This window comes from Rattus norvegicus, chromosome 10, assembly GCF_021556685.1.
Source record: "Rattus norvegicus strain SHRSP/BbbUtx chromosome 10, alternate assembly SHRSP_T2T, whole genome shotgun sequence".
NCBI lineage: Eukaryota > Metazoa > Chordata > Mammalia > Rodentia > Muridae > Rattus > Rattus norvegicus.
The window spans coordinates 97,653,938-97,679,831 of record NC_141543.1 but is presented as its reverse complement, the minus strand read 5'-3'; the positions used below and the strand labels follow the sequence as shown (position 1 = coordinate 97,679,831).

General features: G+C 44.9%; 1 protein-coding gene across 1 annotated transcript in view; it reads left to right on the top strand.

Moving 5' to 3' along the window:
- Ern1 (endoplasmic reticulum to nucleus signaling 1) overlaps positions 1–25,894 on the top strand; it is a 94,647-nt gene that overhangs the window by 51,160 nt on the left and 17,593 nt on the right. The window contains 9 exon segments of the mRNA NM_001443666.1: positions 2,175–2,208; positions 3,990–4,062; positions 9,475–9,547; positions 11,837–11,959; positions 14,918–15,019; positions 16,117–16,378; positions 17,821–17,899; positions 18,925–19,090; positions 23,794–23,912. Coding sequence (NP_001430595.1) covers positions 2,175–2,208; positions 3,990–4,062; positions 9,475–9,547; positions 11,837–11,959; positions 14,918–15,019; positions 16,117–16,378; positions 17,821–17,899; positions 18,925–19,090; positions 23,794–23,912 — 1,031 coding nt within the window.

The window sequence follows — 25,894 nt, the reverse complement described above, 5'->3', positions numbered from 1 at the left end:
GAGCAAGAATTCACACACTTTAACATCCATGTCTTATTTTTGTAATTGCTAGATTTGTAGCAGTACCTTCTCCCTCTGTTTTACCTGTGGCATCATTAAGTGACTAAAGCAAGCAAAAAAGATGGCTTTTTACAGTGCTGTGCTTTCTTTGGAGTCTGACATTCTTGCTTTTGCTGGCTTGTGTGGCCTGCATGGCTTTGGGGCCGAGTTGGAGATTCTGGGCCCTAATTGCACCTTGCCTGCTCTATTTCAGTTGAGTGAGTGCCGTGTGCCTTTATTTCCTGTCTCTTGCATCAGTCTGTTTGTGAGAGTGGACTGAGAGGTGATTCATGGGAAAGATAAACATGTGCTGACTGACTGAAAGTTCACCCTGTTTCCTGCGTGTTCTTGGTTTAGTGAATTTGTTTGTTTGCTGCCTGCAAACCACATCTGGTGTGTGTCTCCATTGTAAGCAGTCAGCATGTGACAAGATTTGAAAGACTACTTCACAGGAGAGTCCCAGGTGACAGGAAAATCAGACAGCTGTCTGTCACCATGAGCCTCCTGAGTCTCAAACTCTGCATACAAAATCTTGTTAACGCTTCCCTCTCTTCTCTGGAGTGTGGGGCTTGGCTCTGGGCTGTGGGCATTAGTTGGCAATGCTGCCTCACTACACGGTCTCTTCCTTGAGGTCTTCAGACGTGGCCACCTGCTACTGCTACTCAGGTCCTCTCGCCACACTATCCATCCCAGCCAATCAGCAGCCTCATCTTTGGTTATGCCCAGGAGAACCTCCGAAGAGGATTCAGCCAGATTTTACTGCTATAAACATGGAATTACTGCTGTAAACAGAGAAGAAGGAAAAAAAACATTTTTTTCTAATTGGAAAAGTAAAATCCAATCTTGTAGAAAATATGAGAAAAATAGAAAAAGTGAAATTTGGTCATACTTTAAAAAAGATCATTAATATGTAGTGTTTTTCTGTTGTACTGAAGGCTTTCTGTATTGTCACATTATAACCTATGCAAATGTGCCTTTTACCTGACTATATGACTACAGAAATAGAAAACTTAGGTTTATTAGCACTGGGCCTGGTGATGTACAACTTTAATCCCAGCACTCAGGAGGTAAAGGCAGCCATTTCTGTGAGTTTAAGGCCAACCAGAGCTAGTCAGACCTTGTCTCAAAACAGAATAAAAAAACCAACAAAAACAAAATTTTATTAGACTTTTTAGAGGCCTTAATTTTCTGCCAAACATAATTTACCCATATCAGAGAATACTTACTTCATTTATAATGCTATTGTGTGCGTCTTTGTACAATGTATTTTATACTATTTTAAGCTAGATTTTACAGAAATCCAATTAGTGATCACAGAGGATCAGTCCTTGAAGCCAGTAGGATCGCCATAAGTGGCTGCAAGGGCATTTACTATCCGGTTAGCATCAGTTATGAAGTGGGGCGTTCCCAGTGGGTATATCTGCTCCATGCTAGGTGTCCCAACAGCAAACGAATGATCCCTGTGGTGGGCACCGGAGAGAGGGCTCAGGGGTTAAGAATCCTGTTTGCTCTTCTGGAAGACCTGGCTTTAATACCCAACCTGCATACAGCAATTCACAAGCATCTGTAACTCCGTGCCAGGCTTCCAATGCCGTCTTCTGGTCTCTGCAGACTTTTTACAAACATGGCAGAGACATGCATGTGGGCAAAACACTCATGTATAATAAAAGTAAATATTTAAAACTTTTTGTTAAATTTATTTATTTTATGTGTGAATGTTTTACCTGTGTATGAATATGCACCATATATGCTTGGTGTCCTCAGAGAGCAGAAGGAGGGCATCAGATCCCCCGGAATTGGAGTTATGGATGGCTGTGAGCTGCCATGTGGGTGCTGGGAATCCAACCTGAGTCCTGTGCAGGAGCAACAACTGCTTTGAACCACCCAGCCTTCTCTCCAGCCCACTCTGTGTCCCTTAGAGTGTACTATGCACTTAGTAAGAACAGTAAGCACGTGCCTACCTCTGTGCCTCTGTGTGCTTCTGTGTGCCCTCACGTATCTTACACAGTGCAGGTCAGCCTTAGTTGTTGGTAGAACTTTAGTTGTTGGTAGAACTTGTAAGTTGGTCCTGGGAAACCTCCAGGGCCCTGACATTTCAGAGCCCTTCTGATGATACTTCTTGTTCTTTTGCACAGATCCAGTCCTGCAGGTCCCAACACACGTGGAAGAGTAAGTTTCCTTTTCTCCTTAGTATTTCCTTCTCACTTACCATCTTATCTAGTTGCTGGGCACAAATATATGCACAAGTTTAAAGTGTAACAAGAATTTTTGAGACATAAGAAATTTCCAGGTGGTATGATAGAAGCCTCTGCTCCTTGAGTGAGAAAGAAGACAGTTGTATTAAAAAGGTTTGATTGAAATGGAGCTTCTTGTTGTTTTTGTCTTCTGTTTTTCTTGAGGCAAGATCTCACCATATAGCCCAGCTGGCCTCAAAATCACAGTGATCTATCTGCCTTCCCAGTACTGTGGTTAAAGGTGTGTGCCACTATGCCCAGCAACTTGAGATAGAACTAAGATTGCGTTTTGAACTAAACTTCTAAAGCCTGGATCTCTCTTTTTTAAATGTATTTACTTATTTAAATGTATTTTTTTGTTTGCTTGTGTTATGTGATGGTTGTTTTGCCTCTGTGCATATTTATGTATCGCATGTGTTGCTTGGTGCCCATCAAGGCCAGGGAAGGCATCAGATCTCCTGAGATTGGAGTTAACAGACAGTTGTGAGTCACCATGTGGGTTCTGGGAATCGAACATGGATCTTCTAGAAGAGTAGACAGGTCTCAACCTCTGAACCCCTCTCTCCATCCTCTGGATCTCTGTTGATTGTGTCACAGCACAGAAAGCAATGATGAAGGTAACCTGTTCTTAGGATGTGTGCATATTCAAGGGGATGTCACCCGTAAGAGCCTGAAATGATGGACCAACCCAAGTCGAGGAGAGATTAGGAAAAGGACTCCTCATTGGCACTAATTAGAGCTCCATCTTTATCACAGTCACCTGATACAAGATCAACCTCTCACTTTCTTGTGGGATCCTAGTGACGGAGGCCTTGATCTGTATTCCTAACATGTTCTCTGATGTCAGGCTCAAGTGTCTGCATTTATTGTTTTATTCAAGAAATGAATGTTTGGGGGCTGGGGATTTAGCTCAGTGGTAGAGCGCTTACCTAGGAAGCACAAGGCCCTGGGTTCGGTCCCCAGCTCCGAAAAAAAGAACCAAAAAAAAAAAAAAAAAAAGAAATGAATGTTTGTTGCAAATGACAAAGATACTGGGAACACTAATTAGACTCAGTGGATTGTCTTTTAAAAATTAGAAAGAGGGAGCTGAGATAGCTCGGCAGTTAGGAGCTCTTACTGCTTGCTCCTGCAGAGACTCGGATTCAGTTCCCAGCATGCACGTAGTAGCTCGCCGCCGTCTGCATCCCCAGTTCCTGGAGATCCAGCAGGCCTGTGTGCAGTGCACTTACATGGCAGGGCTGTGTGCAGTGCACATACATGGCAGGGGAGGTGTGGGGGCAGTTGGAAGGGAATGTGGCAAATGGATATGATCGAAACATATTACATATTTATGAAATTCTCCAAGAATAAATAAAACTTTGGATTTGGTCTGAGATGCATTCGACTGTTGCTGTTAAATATTATTTGTCGATGTCCAGGTACAGTGGACATGGAAGTTAAAAATAGATTTGCTAAGCCCTTTTCATTTATTTCATCATCCTTCACAGTATGTGACTTTTCTTTCTCAGGTTGCTTTCCTCCACTTAAGTGGAATTGTGTGCCTCCATGGGGTATTTTAACTTTATGTGACTGATGTGGAAAAAGCAGTGGGTCAAGTGGTCTTCCACATACTCACTCATTTGTCCCCCATGCCATGGCTCTGCATAATTTTGATCATTTTAGTCCTCTGTGTCCTGGGCTGTAGTTTATCATTGACATTTTTCATTTAATTTCTAGGCCTGCTTTCCTCCCAGACCCCAATGATGGCAGTCTGTACACACTTGGAGGCAAGAACAATGAAGGCCTGACGGTGAGGATATTTAACTCCTTATGAGTCCTGACCTGCTTCTCTGAGACCACCTAGGAGCTTTCTACAGATTGCTGGGAACTCTGATTCAGATAGACTGGTAGAGGTCACTGCCTTTTTAGAGCTTCCTAAATTAGCTTTTTTAAAAAAAATTTGTGTGTGTGTGTAGTATGTGTTTGCATATTCATGTTTATGAATGCATATGTGTATGTCACAGTACATATATAGAGTCAGAAGACAGCCTTAGATTTTAGCTCTTGTCTTCTACCTTAGTTGAGACAGTTACTGTTTTTCCACTCTGTGTGCCAGGAGAGCTGAGCTACAGACTTCCAGCGATTCTCCCCCATCTGCCTCCCATCTCTCTGTAGGACTGGTGGGGTTATAGACACTCAACCTATGTGTCTGGCATGTATGTGCACTTTGAGTGTTCGAACTCAGGGCCTCAATGCTTGCAGGGCAAGCACTCTTACCTGCCGGGGGGCTGTCTCTCCAGCCCCTAAATGAGCTTTTGATTGTATAGCCATAGTGCAGAATCCCAGACACATGCCAGCAGATGCTGCTGTCCCAGACAGTACCTGCTATGGGAGGTATAGGGGGCTCACACAGTGCCATGCTTACTCTAACTAGAGACCTTCAGTTTGAGAGTAAGAACTGTATGAAATACTGTTTACTGGTTAACTGTTTACTGACTCTACTTAAAGACACTTCCTGCCAATTCTGCTAATCCAGGTTGGATCCCCAGGACCCAGGCGGCAGAAGGAGAGAACTGACTCCTCTAAGTTGTTCTCTGGCCTCCACACGTGTGCTGCGCCATGCATTCAGTCCCCCTCACAGCACACAAAGATAAATAAATGTCATAAAAAAAATTTTTAAAAAAAGTCTCCACCCCTCTCATATTAGAGAGATATGCTTCTCTTTCAGGGAAAGCATGTGGTAGTCCACCACCATCTCCACTTGGGATTTTAGACCAATGAGTCTCGAGTTTTACCACATATTATAATAACCTGAGGTATGCTTAAAAAAGACATTACCAAGCCTATGGGGCTCAAGAGATGGCTCAGAGCACTGGTTACCCTTCCGCTTTCAGGGGACCTAGGTTCAGTTCCCATCACCAACACAGCAGCGCAACCATTTACAAATGGAACCCCAGTTCCAGGGCATCTGTTGCCTTTTTCTGCTTACCCCGGGGTCTGCATGCGTGTGATATACAAACATAAGTTGGCAGTTACTTGTACATATAAAAATAAATAAAACATTTTTTTAAAAGGCATGCTGAGCCTAGCCAGATTTCGGTGTGCATGTCTTCAATGCCAGCACTTAGGAGGCAAAGGCAGTGTCCATGGGTTTGAGGCTAGCCTGGTCTACCTGGAAAGTTCCTGGTCAGCTCAGACTATACAGTAAGACTAGGGCTATATAGTGAAAACCTGTCTATACCTACAACAAGACGGCTGAACCCAGGCTTCATTCCTCTATTGATCTAAGTTATCAGCCTTTTTCTTTTAAGTTCTCCAGAAAAGAAGATTTGTAAATGAACCCACATAGATGACCACCTGGCTTGTGACAAAGATGACATTTTAGCAGGGGTACCTTTTTAATAATTAGTGTATCTCTTAGGAGGGGAATATGGTTCAGTAGAAAATGTTTGCCTTGTATGTACAGAGCTCTGGCTTTGCTCCCCAGCACAAGGGGGTGAACATACAAAGAGATCAGTGGGGTATCCAAGTAGAAATAAGATACCTTAAGTGTACATCCATGGGAATAAAAATCAGTTTCAGACAAATTGTGTATTTATTTATTAATAAATGTGAGATGCAAGATAATAAGGTTTAGGAGTAAGTACTAGAACACTTCATGGTCTTAAATGTCGTTATTTTTTTATATTTTTATTATGTTTGTTTATTTGTATATGTGTATGCACATTCATACCACAGTTTGTAAAGGTCAGAGGAGATGCACCATTATACCAGCCCATAATGATTTCTTAAATAGGATACTTTTGAAGATACCAATCATAAATTTAAGTACAGAATCAAGAGCTTTTCTTCCTGTAGAGAGGAGGCCACAAAGTATTTGAGTCCACACATCCAACATTTGAAAAACAGAAAAAAATCCAAACATCTACATTCAAGAAACAAAAACAAATCCTACAGGGGCCAAGTCGAATCCCAACAACTACAGACACTCAGTGGGGGACTCATGTCTCTGATCCCAGCACCAAGGGGTGGAGACCTGAGGCTCAGAAGTTGGAAGGCCATCCTCGGCTACATAGGGAGTTTGAGAACGAATTGCATTACATGAGGTTTGTCTCAACCAACCAACCAACCAACCAACCAACCAAAAGAGCCCCTGTGCCATTAGGAAAAGACAGATGGTTGGGCATGATGATGCACACATTTCTTCCCAAGTAGAGGCAGAGGCAGGCAGATCTCTGTGAGTTTGAAGCCAACCTGGTGGGTCTATATAGTGGGGTTGAAGACCAGCCAGGGCTAGAGAGTGAGACCCTATCTTAAAGCCTCCCCAAACCCCCCAAAAACAAAAAACAAAACAGCCAATAGAAAGGTAGCAAAGTGTATTCTAATGCTAAATATATACACGAAGAGGTGTCATTAGGGAAATACAAACTGAAGTCGTGAGGCCACTTCTACTCCATGTAGGTGTGAAGACTGGCATATCTACCAGAACAAAGGGGAACCTCATGTTTGTGGAGATGCCAATAGCCAGGACTCTGTCCATGGGGAGATGCAGGCAGTACAACTGGCTCAACAGCAGCACGTGTGACAGAACCTACCGTACGCATGCTTATTTTGCATCCTACTTTTAATAAGTGCTCAATCTCCCAGCAGAGGTGGTGGAAGAGAAAAGTTACTAGGATGTGGGAGTGGACCTGGTCAGCAATAGTTCTTTGGGGACGAGCTTGATCTTCGGCAGCAGTTCAGTCCCATAGCAAACACTGAATACAACTGAGCAGCTGCAGACCAGTCCTAGGCAGGCAGACACCACACATGAACCAAGCAGTCCTGAAGAAATCTTCAATGGCAGCTTCACCACAGGTAGAGTTCAACAACTCTATGTAAGGCAAACGAATACGTGAATGTCGTTAGTGAAGAACAGTGAGGCAGAGCAAACCAAACCAAGGCTCAGTGCTCTTCCCCCACTGTCTGTGGCATTACATTTATATTCCTTCCTCACAGGTCCTTTTATGTGCTTATATATATTACAACATCCTTTCACCTGTGTCTGCTTCAGGAAAACAGTCTTTCCCACCTCTGCTCCAAGAAAACATCCTGTGTGCCCCAGCAAACCATCACTTGACATAACTGATTTTCCAAAGAAACTACAAGGTTCCACTTCAACCTACAACCAAGTAACACCCCCCCGGCATGTGCCCAAGGAAAACATGACAGCCGGGCTATGGTGGTACATGCCTTTAATCCCAGTAGAGGCAGTCTAAGTTTGAGGCCAGCTTGGTCTACCAGAGAAACCCTGTCTCAAAAAACAAACAAACAAACAAACAAACAAACAAACAAAAAACCCCACGACAGACAGAATAGGTTACATACTAAAGGCTTCATTTTATAAATCTCAAAAGCTGAAAAAACTAGATTTTGTTGGTTTTAGAGTAAAGCCAGATAATAGTTTCCCCTGAGAGTTGATAGCAACAAGAGGGCGCAGAGGGAGTTTCCAAAGAGCCTGAAGTGCTGTCTGTCTGAGGATGTTAGTGACAGATGTGTTTATTTGGTGCAAATTACTGAGCTCTGCTTACGAGTCCCATTCTGCTTGTATGTTATGCTTCACCCGGAAGTTTGAAAAGCCTCCACGTGGTTCTGAGGTGCAGCCAAGGATGGAAACCTTGGGTCTAGACTCTGCAGTGTATTGTGGGCTCCCAGATGGGTATTTTAAAATTAGGTTTCGAACACCTGGGGCTGATGCAGACAAGGGCAAGCCTGGGGGTGGAGCTGCATTTCACCCTTTTCATGTCTTTGCGTTGGTTTCTCTCCACAACACACGGAACACGTCTGTGTTTTAAGCATTCTGCTTGCTAAAAGTAGTGTAGACTGATTGGTATAAGTCATTTCTTTTGACCTTTTTCTTAGTCCATGGGTGTTGCCCCCACTTTAGAGGTAGAGAAAAGACAAGTCAAGGATGGACCAAGACCAAATTCCAGGATTGGTGTTTGGACTTAAAGAGGTGTGATTTCCCACAGGTGCTCTCAGAGCCGTGACAGTGCCTGTCTTGGAGCATAAGACTTCAGAGTGCTGGGCTGACAAGGACTTTCTGATTCCAGAAACATCTGCAAGCTCTAGGCATTGCTGCTACCTTTTGCTGGCATTTTCCTTTTTCTAAGGTTTAGTTTGAATGTTGGAATGATAGGGAAATGCAGATAGTTAATGAACGGAACTGTAGGTAGTAATTAACACTACCAAGAAATCTTCTCTTGCTTGGAGAAAAGGTGACCATGCAGTAGAAGCTACCAGCAGGTATCTGCATGGTTTCAGGGCCCATTCCAAAAATAAAGTTCACCAAAGCAAGCAGAAGGGGCATCAAAAGGTCAGCAGTTTATGATGAAATGTGTTGAAACGTTAGGCATTCTTAAGAGTTTCTTTTCCTGGCGCCTACCATAACTTCCTTTTTATAACTAATGGGCTGTGTTTTCAATAGAGAATTACTTACTGAAAAAAACACTAAAATTCAAACCCTTTTTTTTGCCCACGCAACCATGGCCTCTCCTTCCCTTGAAACTTGGACTTATTTCTAAGTTGCTTCTTTTCAGCATTAATGCCGGGGTAAAGGCATTGTCATTCTACCTAACCTGGCTATCTTTGGGTCAGTTTTTGAAGAAAGGAGATTTCTTTTTCCCTTAAAATATCCAAGACTGCCCCCAGGCATGATGGTGCACGCCTTAAATCCCAGCACTTGGAAGGCAGAGGCGGATGGAGATGGATCGCTGTGAGTTTGAGGCCAGCCTGGTCTACAGAGCAAGTTCCAGGATAGCCAGGGTTATTACATAGAGAAACCCTGTCTCAATTTAAAAAGAAAAGAAGCCAAGACTCTCCATATTTGTGTGGTTTTCTCAGGAAAGGTTTATGGCACCCTCAGGGAACACCTGGACAGGAGACCTGAGGAGCCTGTGCATCCTGTGTCAAATAAATGAGTTGGTGTTCAGAGTTCAGGGTGGAGGGACCCAGAGGCCGTTGGAAGTCGATGTGGAAGCCCAGGACCTCCTTCTTAGGTTCCAACTAGAAACTCCCATCTGCGATGTGCTTCTCTGTTTTTAGAAGAAGTGGGTAATAGGAACAGCGTGTGGTAAAATTACAGTCATTTCAGAAGACTTAGTTAACTTACTTTTTCTGTTTCTCTCTCTCTCTCTCCTCTCTCTCTCTCTCTCTCTCTCTCTCTCTCTCTCTTTTTTTAAAGAAACTTCCCTTTACCATCCCGGAATTGGTTCAGGCATCCCCATGCCGAAGTTCAGATGGAATTCTCTACATGGGTAAGAGTTCCTGTTTTCAGCACCAAAAATGTGGTTCTTTTTGAAAGCGAATCCTGCATTCTGGGAGAGTTTTGGGTGAGAGTAGGCTGTTGTCACCTTCTTTAAAATCTTTCTGAGTAAAGTCTTTTTCGCCTCAGTTGTGCTTTGGTTGCTCACACCAACATCCTATGGCCAATTAAGAAAGAGCTCGCCGGGCTGGAGAGATGGCTTAGTGGTTAAGAGCACTTCCAGAGGTCCTGAGTTCAAATCCCAGCAACCACATGGTGGCTCACAACCATCTGTAACAGGGATCCGATGCCCTCTTCTGGTGTGTCTGAAGACAGCTACAGTGTATTCATATACATGAAATAAACAAAATCTTAAAAAAAAGAAAAAAAATAGAATCTAAAAAAAAAAGAAAGAGCTCTCCCCCTCTAAGGAAAAATTGACACTATTAATATGGTTACTCAGTTAACAAGCTGTTAGCCGCTGGGTTGGCCTACTGCTGTTATTTCATGATTGCAACATACCTAGCTGCAAATGGGTAAAATTTAAAGTGAATACAAGTCCGAGCCAAGGAAGGGAAGCCAGGCCCTGCCTATTAATTATAGGGCTTTCTTAGTATTTCCTGCTATCAGAATATTTGGTAGCAGCAGCACTTAGCAGCCTGCATTTATAAAGCTGCCTTCATACCTGTGGGGTCACAGCTTCCAAAGCACCAGCTCACCTGCTTTTCTTCAGTAGTTAGGATCCTCAACAAGCTGCCAAAATGTCAATAAAAATGCATTCGGAGCACAAAGAGCTGTATTTATCTTGAAATCCTAGTAGCAGTAATAGCTGTGTTTGTATAGCAGCTTTCTTCTTGAGGAACTGAAAGTGCACATCGCCTATTCCTGCTTCAGGGTTTCTTGCACGTTCCCAAGTCTCAACTGCAGGCTGGTTTTTAAGCTTTTTCCAGGGACACTAGTGCTCCTGCTTCTTGCATGGCCTTTAAGAATGAGGAACTCCCAGCCCAGGGAGTTAAAGGAAATGACTAGCAAACCTCCCCTCCTCTGGACCATGCCCTGGGCCTATGTGACTCTCCTTTGACTGGCTCCAGGCTAGTCTTCCAGCTTTTGCCAGCAATCCATCATCGATGGTCAGAGGATATTGTTTCCGCCATCTTTGTGCCACGTCTTAGGTGATTTCACTGAGTTTATTTATGAGCGTTTAGTTATTCAGTCCATCCATTGGGGCTGAGGGTAGATTATACAGACTGCATTGGTCCTTGAAGTAACCAGATGCCTGTCCCATAGATGGAAGGTATTTATGGTCATATTTACTTGGGTATAATTTACTCTGTATCTTCAGACCTATGAAGACTTTATTTTTGAGAACAGTTAGAATCCGCAAACAAGTTGTGCATGTGTGGACTCTGGTGTGTTACATATGTTACAGCTAAGTATAGCTTTAACAAAGTCTGGTGCCCTGTGACCTTCTCGGGCTTCTCTCTATTCTGCTTCCTTGGAATTTGAATGTAGGAAATAATATTAAAGTAGGAAGGTATAAATGACCAGAAGTGTGGCTTAAGGAACAGAAGTGTACACGTTACAGTGGCTGTTGGCCTTCAAACCAAGATGCCCATGTCTGTGCCACAGATACGCATGCTGTATGTTTTCCTGAAAGTGTTTGTGTGGCTGTGCTGTCTGCCTGTTCATGTTTAATCAGCTGACCAAGGGAACTGTGACCTGGGAATAGTTTACTGGCTAGAGACAAAGGTTGAGATAACTTTAGCCTCATTAGCATCAGGTTACAGCAACTCTGCTGACCAGTCACAGGTACTAGCTAATTATAGTTTCGTGCAGCTTCACATGTGGGCTAATTGGTAGGGATGATGAAGAATATGAATCATAGTTACCAGGAGGTGAGCCCCTAGGTGTGTGTGGTTTATATAGATCCTCATTCGTGGGAAAAGGACAGGCAAGAGTTTTCATATTTACAATAGTTACTCAAAGCAATGAAATCCAACTTGAAAGTTAAGAGTATAGTATGAACATTTTTCTTAACTATAAGGTTTAAAGAAATTTTTATGTCAGCTTTAGGTTATTAAATTAATGTAAGAGTCAGTGGCCCAAGGAGTTAGTATGTTGATATTACCATTTACTTTGTCACTTCCAGAGCACCAGAGAAGCGTCTCCAACATCCTAGGGATTTCAGGTCTGCCTCCCAGCACGGAGGGGCTCTTGACTGGCTGGAAGTGCCACCTTGGCAGTGCCATTTATTTCCGTTTGTGGTGGATGTTAACAGTGAATCTATCCACTACCATTCCAGGTAAGAAGCAAGACATTTGGTATGTCATCGACCTCCTGACTGGCGAGAAGCAGCAGACTTTGTCATCAGCCTTCGCAGACAGTCTGTGCCCGTCAACTTCCCTTCTGTATCTTGGACGGACAGGTAAGAAATAAGCCTTTGTTGTGCAGCCTTCCTGTTTCTAGAGAGAGTGCCCAAAGCTCCTGCACTGGCCTGGCCTAGATTTGTTCTTCACAAAGTGGCCAGAGTTGCACTCCCCAAGCAGCCAGAGTTCTCAGACCCTTACACCCCAGGGAATGTGTCCAGATGACCCTGTTGTGACCCAGCTGCTGCATTGCCCTTCTTGAAATGTTTTCAAGTGGGTGCACTGCCTACAGCTCTCTGAACAGCAGTGCTATTTTTAAAGACTCACAGTGGAGTGGCTCTCTCCACCAGGTATGCCTGGGTTTGCCTCTCTGGCAAGTAAATGTCCTTTATCCTTTCACAGCTCTGCTCAAAAGTTCTCTCCCCTTGAAGCTGTTTGTCTGGCTGCAAGCTCCCACCTTGTCTAGGAACACTCCATTTTAACTCTCCTGTGCTGGGGACACATGGATTATATATATATATATTCAATACGAGTTGACAGGCCTGTTATAGCAGCCATCCTCTCCTATAAAAACCCAGGATCCTCATTTCCAACTGTTAGAACTACTTAAGATGTCTTCCTTTTTCCATCAAGTAAAGCTGTAGAGTGATTCCTATCTTCTTCACACAGGGATAAAAACTGCATGGGTCTCTGGTAGAATTGGGGTATTGGAGGGAATCTGGACATGCTCTGGCTTTGGTGGGAATGTGGGTACTTAGTCCATTAAAGCCATTGTTCCATTATCTATTGTAATAAGCTGCCTAACCTAGTTGCTTAAAGTAACGGCCATTTTGTTGTCCTAATGCTTAGACTAAGGAATTCAGGGGGACTCTTCTCTACTTTTCATGCTGAGATGAATCATCTGGGATCCTGGTTCAGCTCCACGTAAACTTGTGGATAGCCTGTATTTTCTGACATGGCTACTTCTTGGGCAAAAGTGGCTATTAGACTGCCTCACATAGCTTTCTCTGCTTCAGTCATTTGATCAAAGCAGGCCCAGAGCCAAGGGTGAAGACAAAGGCACAACCCCTTGATAGAAGAAGTGACAATGGCCCTGCTCAGTTATTCCTCCCTAGTCTGTCCTCTGACTACAGTAGTGCGGCTTTCCCAATGCAGAACTCGTTCACTTCCTCCCAAGATCTCTAAAACCCAGTCAGAACCCAGTGTCTTGGCATCTGTGTCAGGCATGATGGTAGATGAGGATCCTCCCATCTGGAGACTGAATTAAAGAGACAAGTTGTCACTGAACGTGGTGGTGTACACCTGCAGTCCCAACACATGGGACCAGGAATGCAGTGTAGCCTCGGCTGCATGTGAGTCGAGGCCAGCCTGGGCTGTAGGAAACCGGATCCTACTGAACAGACGAGAGGGATGGGGAGGAGGGTTTTCCTCATGTGCCTCTTTCCCTTCTTCAGCTTGGTCTACAGTGAGACAGGGTGGCTGTAATAAACGTTCTTGTTCAAAGGGGAAGGACAAAGGGTAAAGGGTTATATATATAATTTTAAGAGAAAGACGGGCTGGAGAGATGACTTAATGATTAAGAGCACTGGTTGCTTTATTAGAGGACCTGGGCTCAATCCTCAGCATCAACATGGCAGCTTACAACTGTCTCTAACTCCAGTTCCAGGGATCTGACACCAATGCATGTGAAATAAAATTAAATGAACTATAAAACAAGAAAGAGAAGAGAAAAGGAAAAACAGCTAGTTTTGTAGCTTTCTCAATCTATTCCTTGTTAAGAGTAGGAAACTGGACCCCACCCCTGTTTACTATCTGATTGTTGTACTAATATTGCTCCTTTAAAACTTGGTGAGCTTCTCATGTGCCAAATTATAGTCAGTCTATTAGATAAAGGCCATACCACAAATGTCCACTGGAGAATGTGAGAGTGCCATGAGCCAGCGTTCTCATGACTCTGGCTAGAGGGCCTCCAAAGTATCATCCTAAGTCTTCCTGCGGTCTCTAAGGATAGTATTGACTCTCCTGAGTTTGATTTAACCTTAACCTTGACCCGGAACTTTTCCCCCTGCTGGTAACTCTGGACTTCCTTAGCTAGAGAATCCATTCTGAGTTCTATTTCCTCTGTATCCTGCTTGAAACTAGCACAGCTTCTTCTTGAACTCATCGTCTTGTAGCATGCCCCACACAGCTCAGAAAACCATTTAGCACTTTCTGCCTATGCCTCGTCTCACCAGCTAGATTACCGAGTCCAGCAGGCACCTTTCCTGTCTTTTCCAAGTGACTGCCTAACTAATGTGACTACTCTATAAACTCCTAACTGGACTGCCCCTTTCAGCCTCCCACAGGGCCTTCCTCGCTGGTCCTTTCAAGTCTCCAAGTCTCCTGTCACCTTCCCATCTTCTGCCACCTGCTCCCAAAATCAGTGCCACCCGTTTTAGTTTTTTGTTGCAGTACCATTCCACTTCTAGGTTTCTAGGTATCCATTTCTTTTCTTTTCCTTTTCTTCTTTCTGTTTTTTTGTTTGTTTGTTTGTTTGTTTGTTTGTTTGTTTGTTTGTTTTTTGAGGGGTGGAGGTGAGGGTCAGGGTTTCTCTGTGTAGCCCTGGCTGGAATTCACTCCACAGACCAGGCTGGCCTTGAATTGACCAAGAGCCACCTGCCTCTCCCTCCTGAGTGCTGGGATTAAAGGCATGTGCCACCACTGCCCAACTTAGGAACCCATTTATAATAATATTACCTATGTCTTACTGTGTAATAAAGAACCCTGGAACTTAGTGGCTAAAAACAGCAATTGCATGGCTAATGATTCTATGAACTGTGCATTTCAGAGCAGAGCGAGGGTGGCTTGTCTCTTGTCAGGTTCGCTCTTCTGTCTGGACTTCAGTCCTCCACCTGGTCTTGGCCTTTCTACGTGACAACTTTGACATACTTTAGTGAAAATGTTCTTGTTGTAACTATTCAGCACCTCAGGAGGTTCCACAGCCCCTCTGTGGTAACCAACTAATCTATATTCTCCAGAATACACCATCACCATGTATGACACCAAGACCCGGGAGCTCCGCTGGAATGCCACCTATTTTGACTATGCAGCCTCACTTCCCGAGGATGACGTGGACTACAGTAAGTGTGCCTGGTGAAAGCACGCACCTTCCACATATAGAAATGGTCGCTCCAGAAAGCAGGATTGTTTTTAAAGTAACCTCATTTATCACCAAGCTCTGGATTGTTCATGGGCTCGTGATGATGGCTTTAGCCAGAGAGAAGAAAGGCACACATTGTGACCTTATGTATCACAGAAGGAGTGTACTGCCAGCACATGAGCAATAGAGTTAGACACTGGCATGTGGCACCAGTACCTCTATTAAGAAGGCCACTCTAGGGAGCTGAAGAGATGGCTCAGAGCACTCGTTGCTTTTCCAGAGGACCCGGGTTTAGTTCCTAGCTTATGATGGCTCACTACTGCCTAGAACTCATCCCAGGAGATCAAAGGCCTTCTAGCCTCTGTGGACACCAGACATGCAAGTGGTGCACATAAATACATGGTACAAATAAATATGTGGTGCACACAAATACACACATGCAGGTACTTACTTGTATTCATAAAATAAATGAGTCTAAAACTCCTTTTAGGTCTACATAGTGAGTTCCAGGGCAGCCAGAGCTACATAGAAACTGTCTCAAACAACGACAACGATCTTGCTTGCCTAGCATGCTTAAGTCCTTGGGTCCGATCCCTAGCCCACAGTAAGAAAAGGCAGTCCACACTTAATGTTCATACTCTAATAACTCCTAGCAGTCACATTCTGCAGCTCAGATGATACCTGTGCAACCTGGTATCTTGACACTGGCTTCTGAAGTCTGACTGTTCTTTCTGGCTCAGGACCTCACACACTGTCCGAACGCCCAGGTTTTCATTGATAGCTATAAAATGTCAGCGTCATCAGCACGTGCATTGGCTCCTTTCCCCTCAACATTTACTATCATTTATTGATAGAGTGGTTTTTAAAAAAGCCAGGGTGGTGGGAAAAGAAGCCTATTTTACATTTATAAGCCAGGCATTTCTCACTTGACACTGAAGAGTTCATTGGAAATCAGAGAACTCCTTGTGACCTGGGAATATTTTAGAAGTCTCCATTTTGATGAAATGACTGCAACTTACCAAGAGAACAGACGTCATGGTTGCAGGATGTGGTTGACATGCTTTGTTTGTTCTTTAGAGATGTCCCACTTTGTGTCCAATGGCGATGGACTGGTGGTAACTGTGGACAGTGAATCTGGGGATGTCTTGTGGATCCAAAACTATGCCTCTCCTGTGGTGGCCTTCTACATCTGGCAGCGGGAGGGCCTGAGAAAGGTGGTGCACATCAACGTTGCTGTGGAGACCCTACGCTATTTGACCTTCATGTCTGGGGAAGTGGGGCGCATCACCAAGTGGAAATATCCATTCCCCAAGGAGACAGAGGCCAAGAGCAAACTGACGTGAGTTGGAGAAGTTGGGACAGATGAGGACAGGGCAGGCAGCAAAGGTCAACCTGGCATTTTGGGACTGCTGCAGTGCAGCGTACCCTATGTGGGGAAGTCAGGAGGCCATGTGGAACTAAAGAGCCGATGACTGGTTCTGAGCTGGAGGGGTGGTGGTAGCACACGTCTTTAATCCCAGTAGAAGTAGACAGAGGCAGGTGACCTCAATGCAGGCCATGTGGTACCCCTTTGTACTTCAGACTATCTCTATGACTATCTCTCTCCCTCTCTCCTTCTGTATTGTGTTTATGGGGATGAAGAGAAAGCCCCACCATGTAACCCAGGCTGGCCTCTGCTTCCTAAGTGATGGGATTTCAGGTGTCTACCTCCTGGACTTGCTGACATTGACTATAAAATATGAGGGGAGACTATAGTACACGGCTGTATATTTTAATCTTTATTACACGCCATGCTCATTTTAAAAATCAGAAAAAAAAAAGTGTCACAGTGTATGTGACCAAAACTCAGCAGGTTGTACTCCTCACCTCTTCCTATTATTAAAAGCCCATCAGTCACTCAACAGGCTAGACCTCTCTTCCTACGCCATAGGTTTGTGAAGTTGAAATATAATCATATATGTGAAAGTGTTGTCTACAGTGAAACGCCATTTAAGTGGAAGGTATTTGTAGAGAGCAGTTTGGATAATTCCATGGCTGACTGATCCAAAGCTCCTGCAGTAGTAATTGGACAAGCCTGTAGGCACAGCTCCCACTGTTTTTCATGCTGTACCAGATCGCTCTCCGATATCTGGGGTAGGAGCAGATCACCAGGAAATATCACACAGTTGCACTGGAGTTTCTTCCTCCCCCCCCCCCTTTTTTCTTTTTGTTTTGTTTGTTTTCTTTATTTGAGCAGGGTCTCGTGAGCCTAGGCTTGCCCCAAATATGCTGTGTGTCCTGGGATTACAGGTGCGCACTACCCTCCTGGTTTATGTATCTTGTACATTCCTTTTGCTCTCAGCATCTGGAATGGAGCAGTTCCCTGTTCTTCTTTCTGCGGAACCCTTGAAGTCCTCAAAAGCCCACGGCAGCGTGCTGATGCCAAGTGTGGTGGCTCAGTCACCTGAGGACTGGTGCAGGTGCTGAGTACTCGGTCCCCTGCTAGTCATCAATCCAGCCCTTTCCTCAGGCTGCACTGGACTCAGTCTAGTCCAGTCCTGGCATTTGGAGGCAAGGAAAAGAGGCTCTCTGTTCTGTAGGTGACAGGTAGAGCTGGGGCCTGAAGTCCTACTGCCCTGTCACTCTACAGTACCCCTGCCATCTTGATGGTTTCCTTGTGGGAATTGCTTGGTTCATATGTGACCAGTGATACTTGAGTCTATGGTTCTGATATCATAAAAGCCACAGTTTATGGTTTGACCATAAAATGACTTAAGAATGTGTGTTTCTGTTTTCCCTCAGGCCCACTCTGTATGTGGGGAAGTACTCCACCAGCCTCTATGCCTCGCCCTCGATGGTGCACGAGGGGGTCGCTGTTGTGGTGAGTCAACTGCGGGACCCAAAGATGCAGTCTCTTGACTACTTTTGTTCCTTTTTTAGCAAAAAGTGACATTGAGTCTTATGTAAACATCTGGTTAAGAAGGGAAACGCAGAGCTGAATGAATCATGGGCAGCTTCTACCAATCCACATCCTACGTTAAAGCAGATGCTGACAGAAGTAGCATCCTGAAGCCAGGAAGCACTCGCTCCCCATGGGTCTGTGTTCAGATCTAACCTTCAGGCTTTCTTCAAGCTAGTCCCACCACGCCTAGCTACCACTCTGCTAGTTTTGAGGGGTTGCATGGTTCAGACAAGCATCGTGTTTTCCACGATCACCCAGACTTCCCTATTTTTTTTCTGGTTGCTGGTCTCTCACTTCCTTTCCCCTGCTCAAACCCTTTTTGAGTGCCCCATGCCTCCTCAGGCTTCTCCAGCCTGCTTCGAGCATCCTCACCGAGAGACTTGGACATTGTACTCCTGACGTGCTACTCCCTGGGCAGGTTGTCCTGTCTGCCTGGTGAGTGGGTCGGCTGCATAGCCGTGAGGCCACTCGTGACTCTATTAACTCACCGGTGTCTGTGGTTTATTCCACACTGTCAATTGCATTGTCTGTGACCGTATAGATTCTTACATCGTTTCGTAGATTTCTAATAGTAGCTTCTTGGAGTTTTATAATGCATGATCTTCCTGGTTCTCAATACCAAACAGAAAAAATCTGACATGGCAGGACCAGACATGATAGTTGATGCCTGTAATCCCAGCATTTGTGAGATGGAAACAGGAGAATCTGGAGTTCAAGAACAGCCTGGGCTGCTCGAGTTCTGTCTTTAACAAAAGATCTGAAAAGATGTCAGTAGAGCTTCCTTGCCTGGTCCCAGGGTCTTTGTGTCATGCTTTAATGGTTGATGATTGTTGAGCTGCATAAGCCACAACTGTCCCTTTAGGGAACAATGGTTGAGAGGATGTGCTGCAGGACCTAGGGAAACTCCTGCCAGCCCTCCAGCTCACCATATCCCTTCCCCACAGCCTCGAGGCAGCACTCTTCCTTTGCTCGAAGGACCCCAGACAGATGGTGTCACCATTGGAGACAAAGGAGAATGTGTGATCACTCCCAGCACAGACCTCAAGTTTGACCCTGGACTCAAAGGCAAGAGCAAGCTGAACTACCTGAGGAATTACTGGCTTCTCATAGGTAAGAGCGGCTTCTTGCTGGGTGGTAACATGCTGCCCCCTGGTGGGCAAAAGGCAGCCCTGTTGGTTTACTGATGCTCTTCATTCTGAATGCACTGTGTGCTCCGTCCATTTCAAAATGTTTAGGCCTGGGAATATTATTATTTCCAAGGAGTTCCAGAGTTCCAGGCTACTTAATCAGGTCTCAAAAAAACCAGTTTCTCTCCAAGATTGAAGCACTTGATGTAGATTTCAGGCAAAGTCTGCTCCGGGTCTCTCACAGTGACCATGTGAGGTGGGTGCCCTTGTCATTTCCACTGTGTAACTAAGAATACTGTCATTTGAATAGGAATGAGTGGGGATAAGAGGCTGGACAGGACAAGTTTAAGACTCATGATGATTGACAGTTGTGAAAGAAAGGCAAAATACTTATGCCATCTGAGGAGAAACTAGACCCAACAGCTGTGAAGAGTCTGAGCTGTTCTTGGGCCATCACAGAATGGCTCTAGGGGAGTTTCTTTTTCTCAGTGTAAATTTTTGGTTTGTTTCATATTGTTGCAAGGTTACTCAGGCTACCCTCAACTATGCAGGCTGTGCTTCCCCAGTGCTTGGCTAATAGGTGTGCACTACCATGCTTAACTCCTTTGCTCCCTCCCGTAATATTGTCCCTTTGCTGAGGCGGGACAAGGACCTTAGGCATGCTGAGCAGGCTTGACTCTGGGCTGCACCCTGGCCCTTACCTTTTCTCTTCTTCCCATCACTGCTGACATCACTGTCCATGACCCTGGGGTTGACCTAAAGGCCTGGCTACAAAGCTAAGAGGTTGAGATGACACCCCAAGGCGCTGAGCATTGCAAACAAAGGCAAAAGTGGGGGTGATGGTGTCCCTGGCAAGTGTCCTAAGTAAATAGAGCAGCATGGGATTTTCTTAAATCATATCTTCCCTTCCCGTGCCCCCACCCCCTTCCAACAACACACACCAACTCTGATGATCTAGCCTAAACATGAGAGAGGGAGTAAGTAGCAACAGGCTAGAGTAGATGTGGGTGACTAAAAGTGTGGGCCCAGGAAGCAGCAGGAACTGCCAAGCAATGGGTCTGGACCAGAATATGAATACCTAGGAGCTGCAGGGGAAACTGGTTGTGCTTGAGCTCTGGTCATCCATTTGCAGGTCATCTAAAAGACCCTGTTCTTTGTGCCTTTTAATTCTTTGTAGCTGTGTGTGTATCAAATATAAGCAAAGAAAATAATACAAGAACTCTTTTCTTCTCAGAAATAAGTAGTTTGAGAAAGTACGTATGACTGGATCCATGCTGGTGGGAAGGGAGAGCTAATTGAGCAGAGCTCATTAAAACTACAAGGCTACTCAGTTTATGTACCTATTAAGGGCCCATAAACTGCCTGGCAGTGGTTAGGAAGTAGCACAAAGGAAGTGTGTATGAAAGAACTAAAAATGAACAAGAGGAGTCTCCACGGCAGAATATAAGATCCCTTTAAAATCTCTATAAATCGTCAGAGTAAGATGACTAGGAAGTCTAACAAACTTCTAAGAGAGAGCTGAGTAAGGCCCTTACAGTTCTCAGGTCCCCTGTGAGGAACTCTATAGCTGGTCAGCTTAAAATAGGTCAGTGGGAGTACACAACAGCCTCTCATAGGCAGGGCCACGGGTTATACCTGCTAATGTCAAGTATGGCCGTTGGGTCCTGTGGAAGACTGCAAATAGTCTACCCCACATTCACCTTGAAAATAAAATGGTTCGGGGTTGGGGATTTAGCTCAGTGGTAGAGCGCTTGCCTAGGAAGCGCAAGGCCCTGGGTTCGGTCCCCAGCTCCGAAAAAAAGAACCAAAAAAAAAAAAAAAAGATAGGGGCTGGGAATTTAGCTCAGTGGTAGAGCGCTTGCCTAGGAAGCGCAAGGCCCTGGGTTCGGTCCCCAGCTCCGAAAAAAAAGAACCAAAAAAAAAAAAAAAAAAAAAAAAAGAAAAGAAAATGGATCTAATTACATCCAAAGGTGTGGTCTATTGTTCTGTGTCTCACCCCCAGCAGTGACCCTGACCCGGTGTTCATCATCCCCTAGCACTTTGTCAAATAGGCCTGAACTGCCATTGGCAACCCAATACAGAAAGCTGGTCCTATACCTTTTGCTTCAGAGTCTGGACCCGTTTGCCTAAGGACAGATAATTCACAAAGATTGCGTGTAAGAACCTCGGGATGGGCCTGCAGAGATAGGTTCGAGTGCACAGTGGGCTATTACTGAACGGCCTTCTTCAGCGGGAGCCTTTTTATAAGGAGTCTTAGTGGCTTCTCCAGCAGTCTATCAGTAGGCCGCCACAGCCGTGTAGGACTCTCAACAGTAGGACATCAGGGGATGAGGTAGACAGGGTAGCCCCTGGAAGGACAGCTTCATTTCTCGTGGCCGTTGATTGTTTTTGTTGACTGGCCTTGGTAATCCATGGTTACCCACATTCAGGTACCATGTCTGACGTAGAATTCTGACATAGGCAGCCACATGTGAGAAAACCCTTTTGTAGAACAAAGCATGCCTTAGCAGGCCATGGTATGCATGAGAAAAACTGTGATGATTCAAAACAAAAGTAGGTTTCCCTGAAGGGACCATGTCACACTGTAGGTGACAAAAACCTGAAAAGATTGAGGTTAGATGAGGGCAGATGAGAGATCAAAGAGGGACTTTCCAAATCAAGAAGTGCAAGCTCTGGCTCGTTCCTGCAGGCTTTGCCCTGGTACACATGGCACACAATCTCCAGTAGTACTGGAGAGGTCACGGAGTGAGCACTGAGGAAATGGTGATGTGCTTACTGTGACAGGATATGTATGAACCATGTAAAAAGCCAGGCATGATGCACACCTTTAATGCCAGCACTCGGGAAGCAGGGGCAGGTAGATCTCTGAGTTGAGGCCAGTCTGGTCTACAAGAGAGTTCCAAGAACTGAGTTCCAGGGCTACTCAGAGAAACCCGTCATCAAAAACAAATTGAAAAGCCAAGTGTAGACAGGCAGAAACGGGAGGATTCTGGGACTCACTGGCCAGCCAATTTAGTTGAAACATTCAGATCCAGTTTCAGTGAGAGACTTTGTTTCTTTAACAGTAAGGTAGAGAAGCAACTGAGGAAGATACCTCAGGCCGAACTGGGATCTACACACATAGCCACGAAGAAGTAAAAAACATATAGAGTAAAGGGCCTGAATCAAGCCAAGAGCTCATCCAGTAAGAGAACAGAAAGGAGGGAAGCTGATCCGGCTTTTCTTTTCTTTTTTTTTAATATTTTATTTATTTATTATATCTGAGTACACAGTAGCTGTCTTCAGACACAGCAGAAGAGGGCATTGGAGCTCATTACAGATGGTTGTGAGCCACCATGTGGTTGCTGGGATTTGAACTCAGGACCTCAGGAAGAGCATTCGGTGCTCTTAACCGCTGAGCCATCTCTCCGGCCCCTGATCCGGCTTTTCTAGCCTGTGCACAGAATCATTCGATTTTAAAGCTGAACAGATTTTCAAGCCCGGGTATGACACTCCGGGTTCCTTATCTCAGTCACTTTGTTTCTTGTATTGCACACACTAGATAATGTGTGGAGGTCATAAAATAGTATGCACAGAACAGCAGTGAGAGAGGGCACCACTCGCCACCTCCCCTGTCCTGCCAGCACCTACCTCTCTCATTCTCTCAGGTACTCACCTCTCCTTAGGTGGAAGCTCAAGTGTAGCTCGGAGAAGGACTAGAACTCTGCCTGAGCACCAGAAATGTGTGGAAGGGAACTCGGCAGCCTTCCTAGACTGATGCTACCAGAAAAAGCAATGGAAGCATCACACTGTTTCCTGAGTTGAATACATGCACCCACACAAAAGAAGTAGAATATTGGGCTGGAGAGGTGGCTCAGTGGTTAAAGCACAAATTGCTCTTGCAGAGGACCCACGTTTGGTTCCCAGCACCCATGTCAAGTGGCTCCAGGGGAATCTGTCCCCTATCCTTGGGCACCGCACATACTCACACACATGCATGTAGTTAATAATAAAAGTAAATCACTAAAGAAAAGCAGAAGACTGCCTTCTGCCAATTAATAAATTCTGTCAATTAATAAATCTTGCTTGATTTTTAAAATTTGTATTTCACATGTACGTGCGGGTGTACATGTGCATTTGTATGGAGACTAGAGGACAACTTCAGTTATCATTCCGCTGTTGCTTTTTGAGACAGGGTGTTTCGTGGCCCAGAATTCACTGATAGGTTAGGCTAGCTATCCCACGAAGGGACAAGCTTCGTGGATCAACCTGTTTCTGACTCTCCATTGGATTACACACACTTCATCAACGATTCTCATATGGGTTCTAGCATTGACCTTGGGTCCTCCTGCTTTCACAAGCACTTTACTCACTGAACTCTCCCCAGCCCTAAAATTTCTGTTGGGGACAGGGGCTGTATTTGAGGTATTTGTTTGGAGACAGGGTTGCACTGCAGCTCTGGCTGTCCTGGACCAGGCTGGCCTTGAATGCACAGGGCTGTTATACAGAGAAACCGTGTCTTGAAATAAAAAGATTCTGCTTTCATATTCATTCTCTAGTAGCTGCCTTTACCTGTTTCTCATTGAGTAGATATGAGATTGCACTGTAGGAAAGACTCCCTCATGGGGTAGAGAGGTGCTGAAATTTTGTGTTGAGAGCTACCACTCTGTGGAAACTGTTCTCATAAAAGGTTTTTTCCTCTTGTAGGACACCATGAAACTCCTCTGTCTGCATCCACCAAGATGCTGGAGAGATTTCCTAACAATCTTCCCAAACATCGAGAAAACGTGATTCCTGCTGATTCGGAGAAAAGGAGCTTTGAGGAGGTGAGTGGGAAGTGAACCAGTGGCTCTGGCCTCTCCTACAGGTGTCAGGAAACAAGGACAGGGCTTCCATGGGCCCAGCCCAGATCTTCTCGTATCGTGCCTTGTCCTGAAGCCAGAGAGGACAGAGTAGAAAGGGCCTCTGAGCAGAAGCTGGGAGCTTCAGGCAAGCGTCCCCAAAGCATGCAAACTGGCTGTTTTGCTTCTGTCTCTGGCGTGTCCTATTGCTTTCTTGGTCAGATAACAGAGTGTTGGAGACTTTTTTTTCTGGCCTACATGGCCAGCAAAAGGGGACTTGGAGGTTTCTGAAGGCCTTGGTAAGCAGCTATTCAGGCTTGAACTCCTGCAGCCCCACTTTGTAGGGAGGGGTGATGGAGAGGTGGACTGGACTGGGGAGGTTTTAAAGAACGAGAGCTACTATTATGGGTCGTCTGGGGTCTAAAGAATCACTTTAGAGATGTCGTTTTTATTTATTTATTTAATAGTTTGTTTTTCAAGACAAGGTCTCATGTAGTACTCCTGGAAATCACTATATAGACCAGACGGGCCTCAAGCTCACAAATCTTCCTGAGTTCGGGATTAAAGGCGTGTACACTACAGAGGGCCTTAGGCTTTATCTAAAAGCAGAGGAACATTTCAGTCTTTTAAGTCCAAGGCACAGTGCCTCTGTTCATCACCAGTGGTATTAGCTGAGTTGGAGGAATAGGCTGATTTCTGAAACAGAGATCCTGAGCTTATCGTCTAAGATCTTATTAAAGTCCTGCATATTTATTACTGCATACTTACAAAAACTAGAATGAAGAAAGAGAATACAATTAGTCCTATATCCAGAGGTAGCCATGTTTAAATTTATTGTCTCTCTCTCTTTTTTTTTTTAAGATTTATTTATTATTTATTTATTTATAAGTACAGTGTAGCTGTCTTCAGACACACCAGAAGAGGGCACCAGATCTCATTACAGATGGTTGTGAGCCACCATGTGGTTGCTGGGAATTGAACTCAGGACCTCTGGAAGAGCAGTCAGTGCTCTTAACCACTGAGCCATCTCTCCAGCCCTTAAATTTATTCTTAACCATCTGAGCTTGAGTAAAGGGGTCTTTGAAATTTTTTTTTATATTGGTGTGTGTGTGAGTGTGTGTGTGTGTGTGTGTGTGTGTGTGTGTGTGTGTGTGTGTGTACATCATAGTGCAGGTGTGAAAGTCAGGACAACTTGCAGAAATTGTCTTTTTCCTTTCACCCAGCAATGAAACTCAAACTGCCAGACTCACTGGCAAGTGTCTTCAGCCAGTGCGCCATCTTGCTGCTGTAAATGAAGGGCCACAGAGGCTAGAAGCCGGAGTCACAGGTGGTTGTGAACAGCCTGATGTGGGTCCTGGGAACCAAACTCAGCAACACTGCAGCACCTTGATTTAACCACTGAGCCGTCTCTCTGGCCCCACAGCTGTCCTTTTAAACACTCCTGAACAGTTAGTATCTAGATAAATGTTCTCCCTCTCACATGCTCAGCACAGACTCTCAGCCACATGCTGCATACCAAACAAACCATACTCCCCGTGCATTGCAGGATACACTGTAAAGGAGGCATGGACACAAGAGGCGTATACCTGGGTGGATGAAAATAGCAACTCGAAGGGGAGAGAAGGGCATCAAAAGCTGTTGTCCTGCAGGGGAGACTGTAGTGGTGTAAGCATGTGGAAAACGCATGTGTGGGGCTGGAGAAGATGGGGTTCTGAGTTCAATTCCTAGCACCCACCTGGTGGCTCACAACTATCTGTCATGGGATCCGATGCCTTCTTCTGGTTTGTGTGAAGACAGCTACAAAGTATTCATATACATAAAATAAATAACTTCATCTTTAAAAAAAATAAAAGAAGGCAAACCCAGTGTGCGAGGCCAGGAGGCTGTGTGTTAGCTTTGTTGGGCAAACGGGGAACACTCGCTGTTTGTGTACAGATCAGGGCGTTGTTCTAAACTGTTTAGGAACC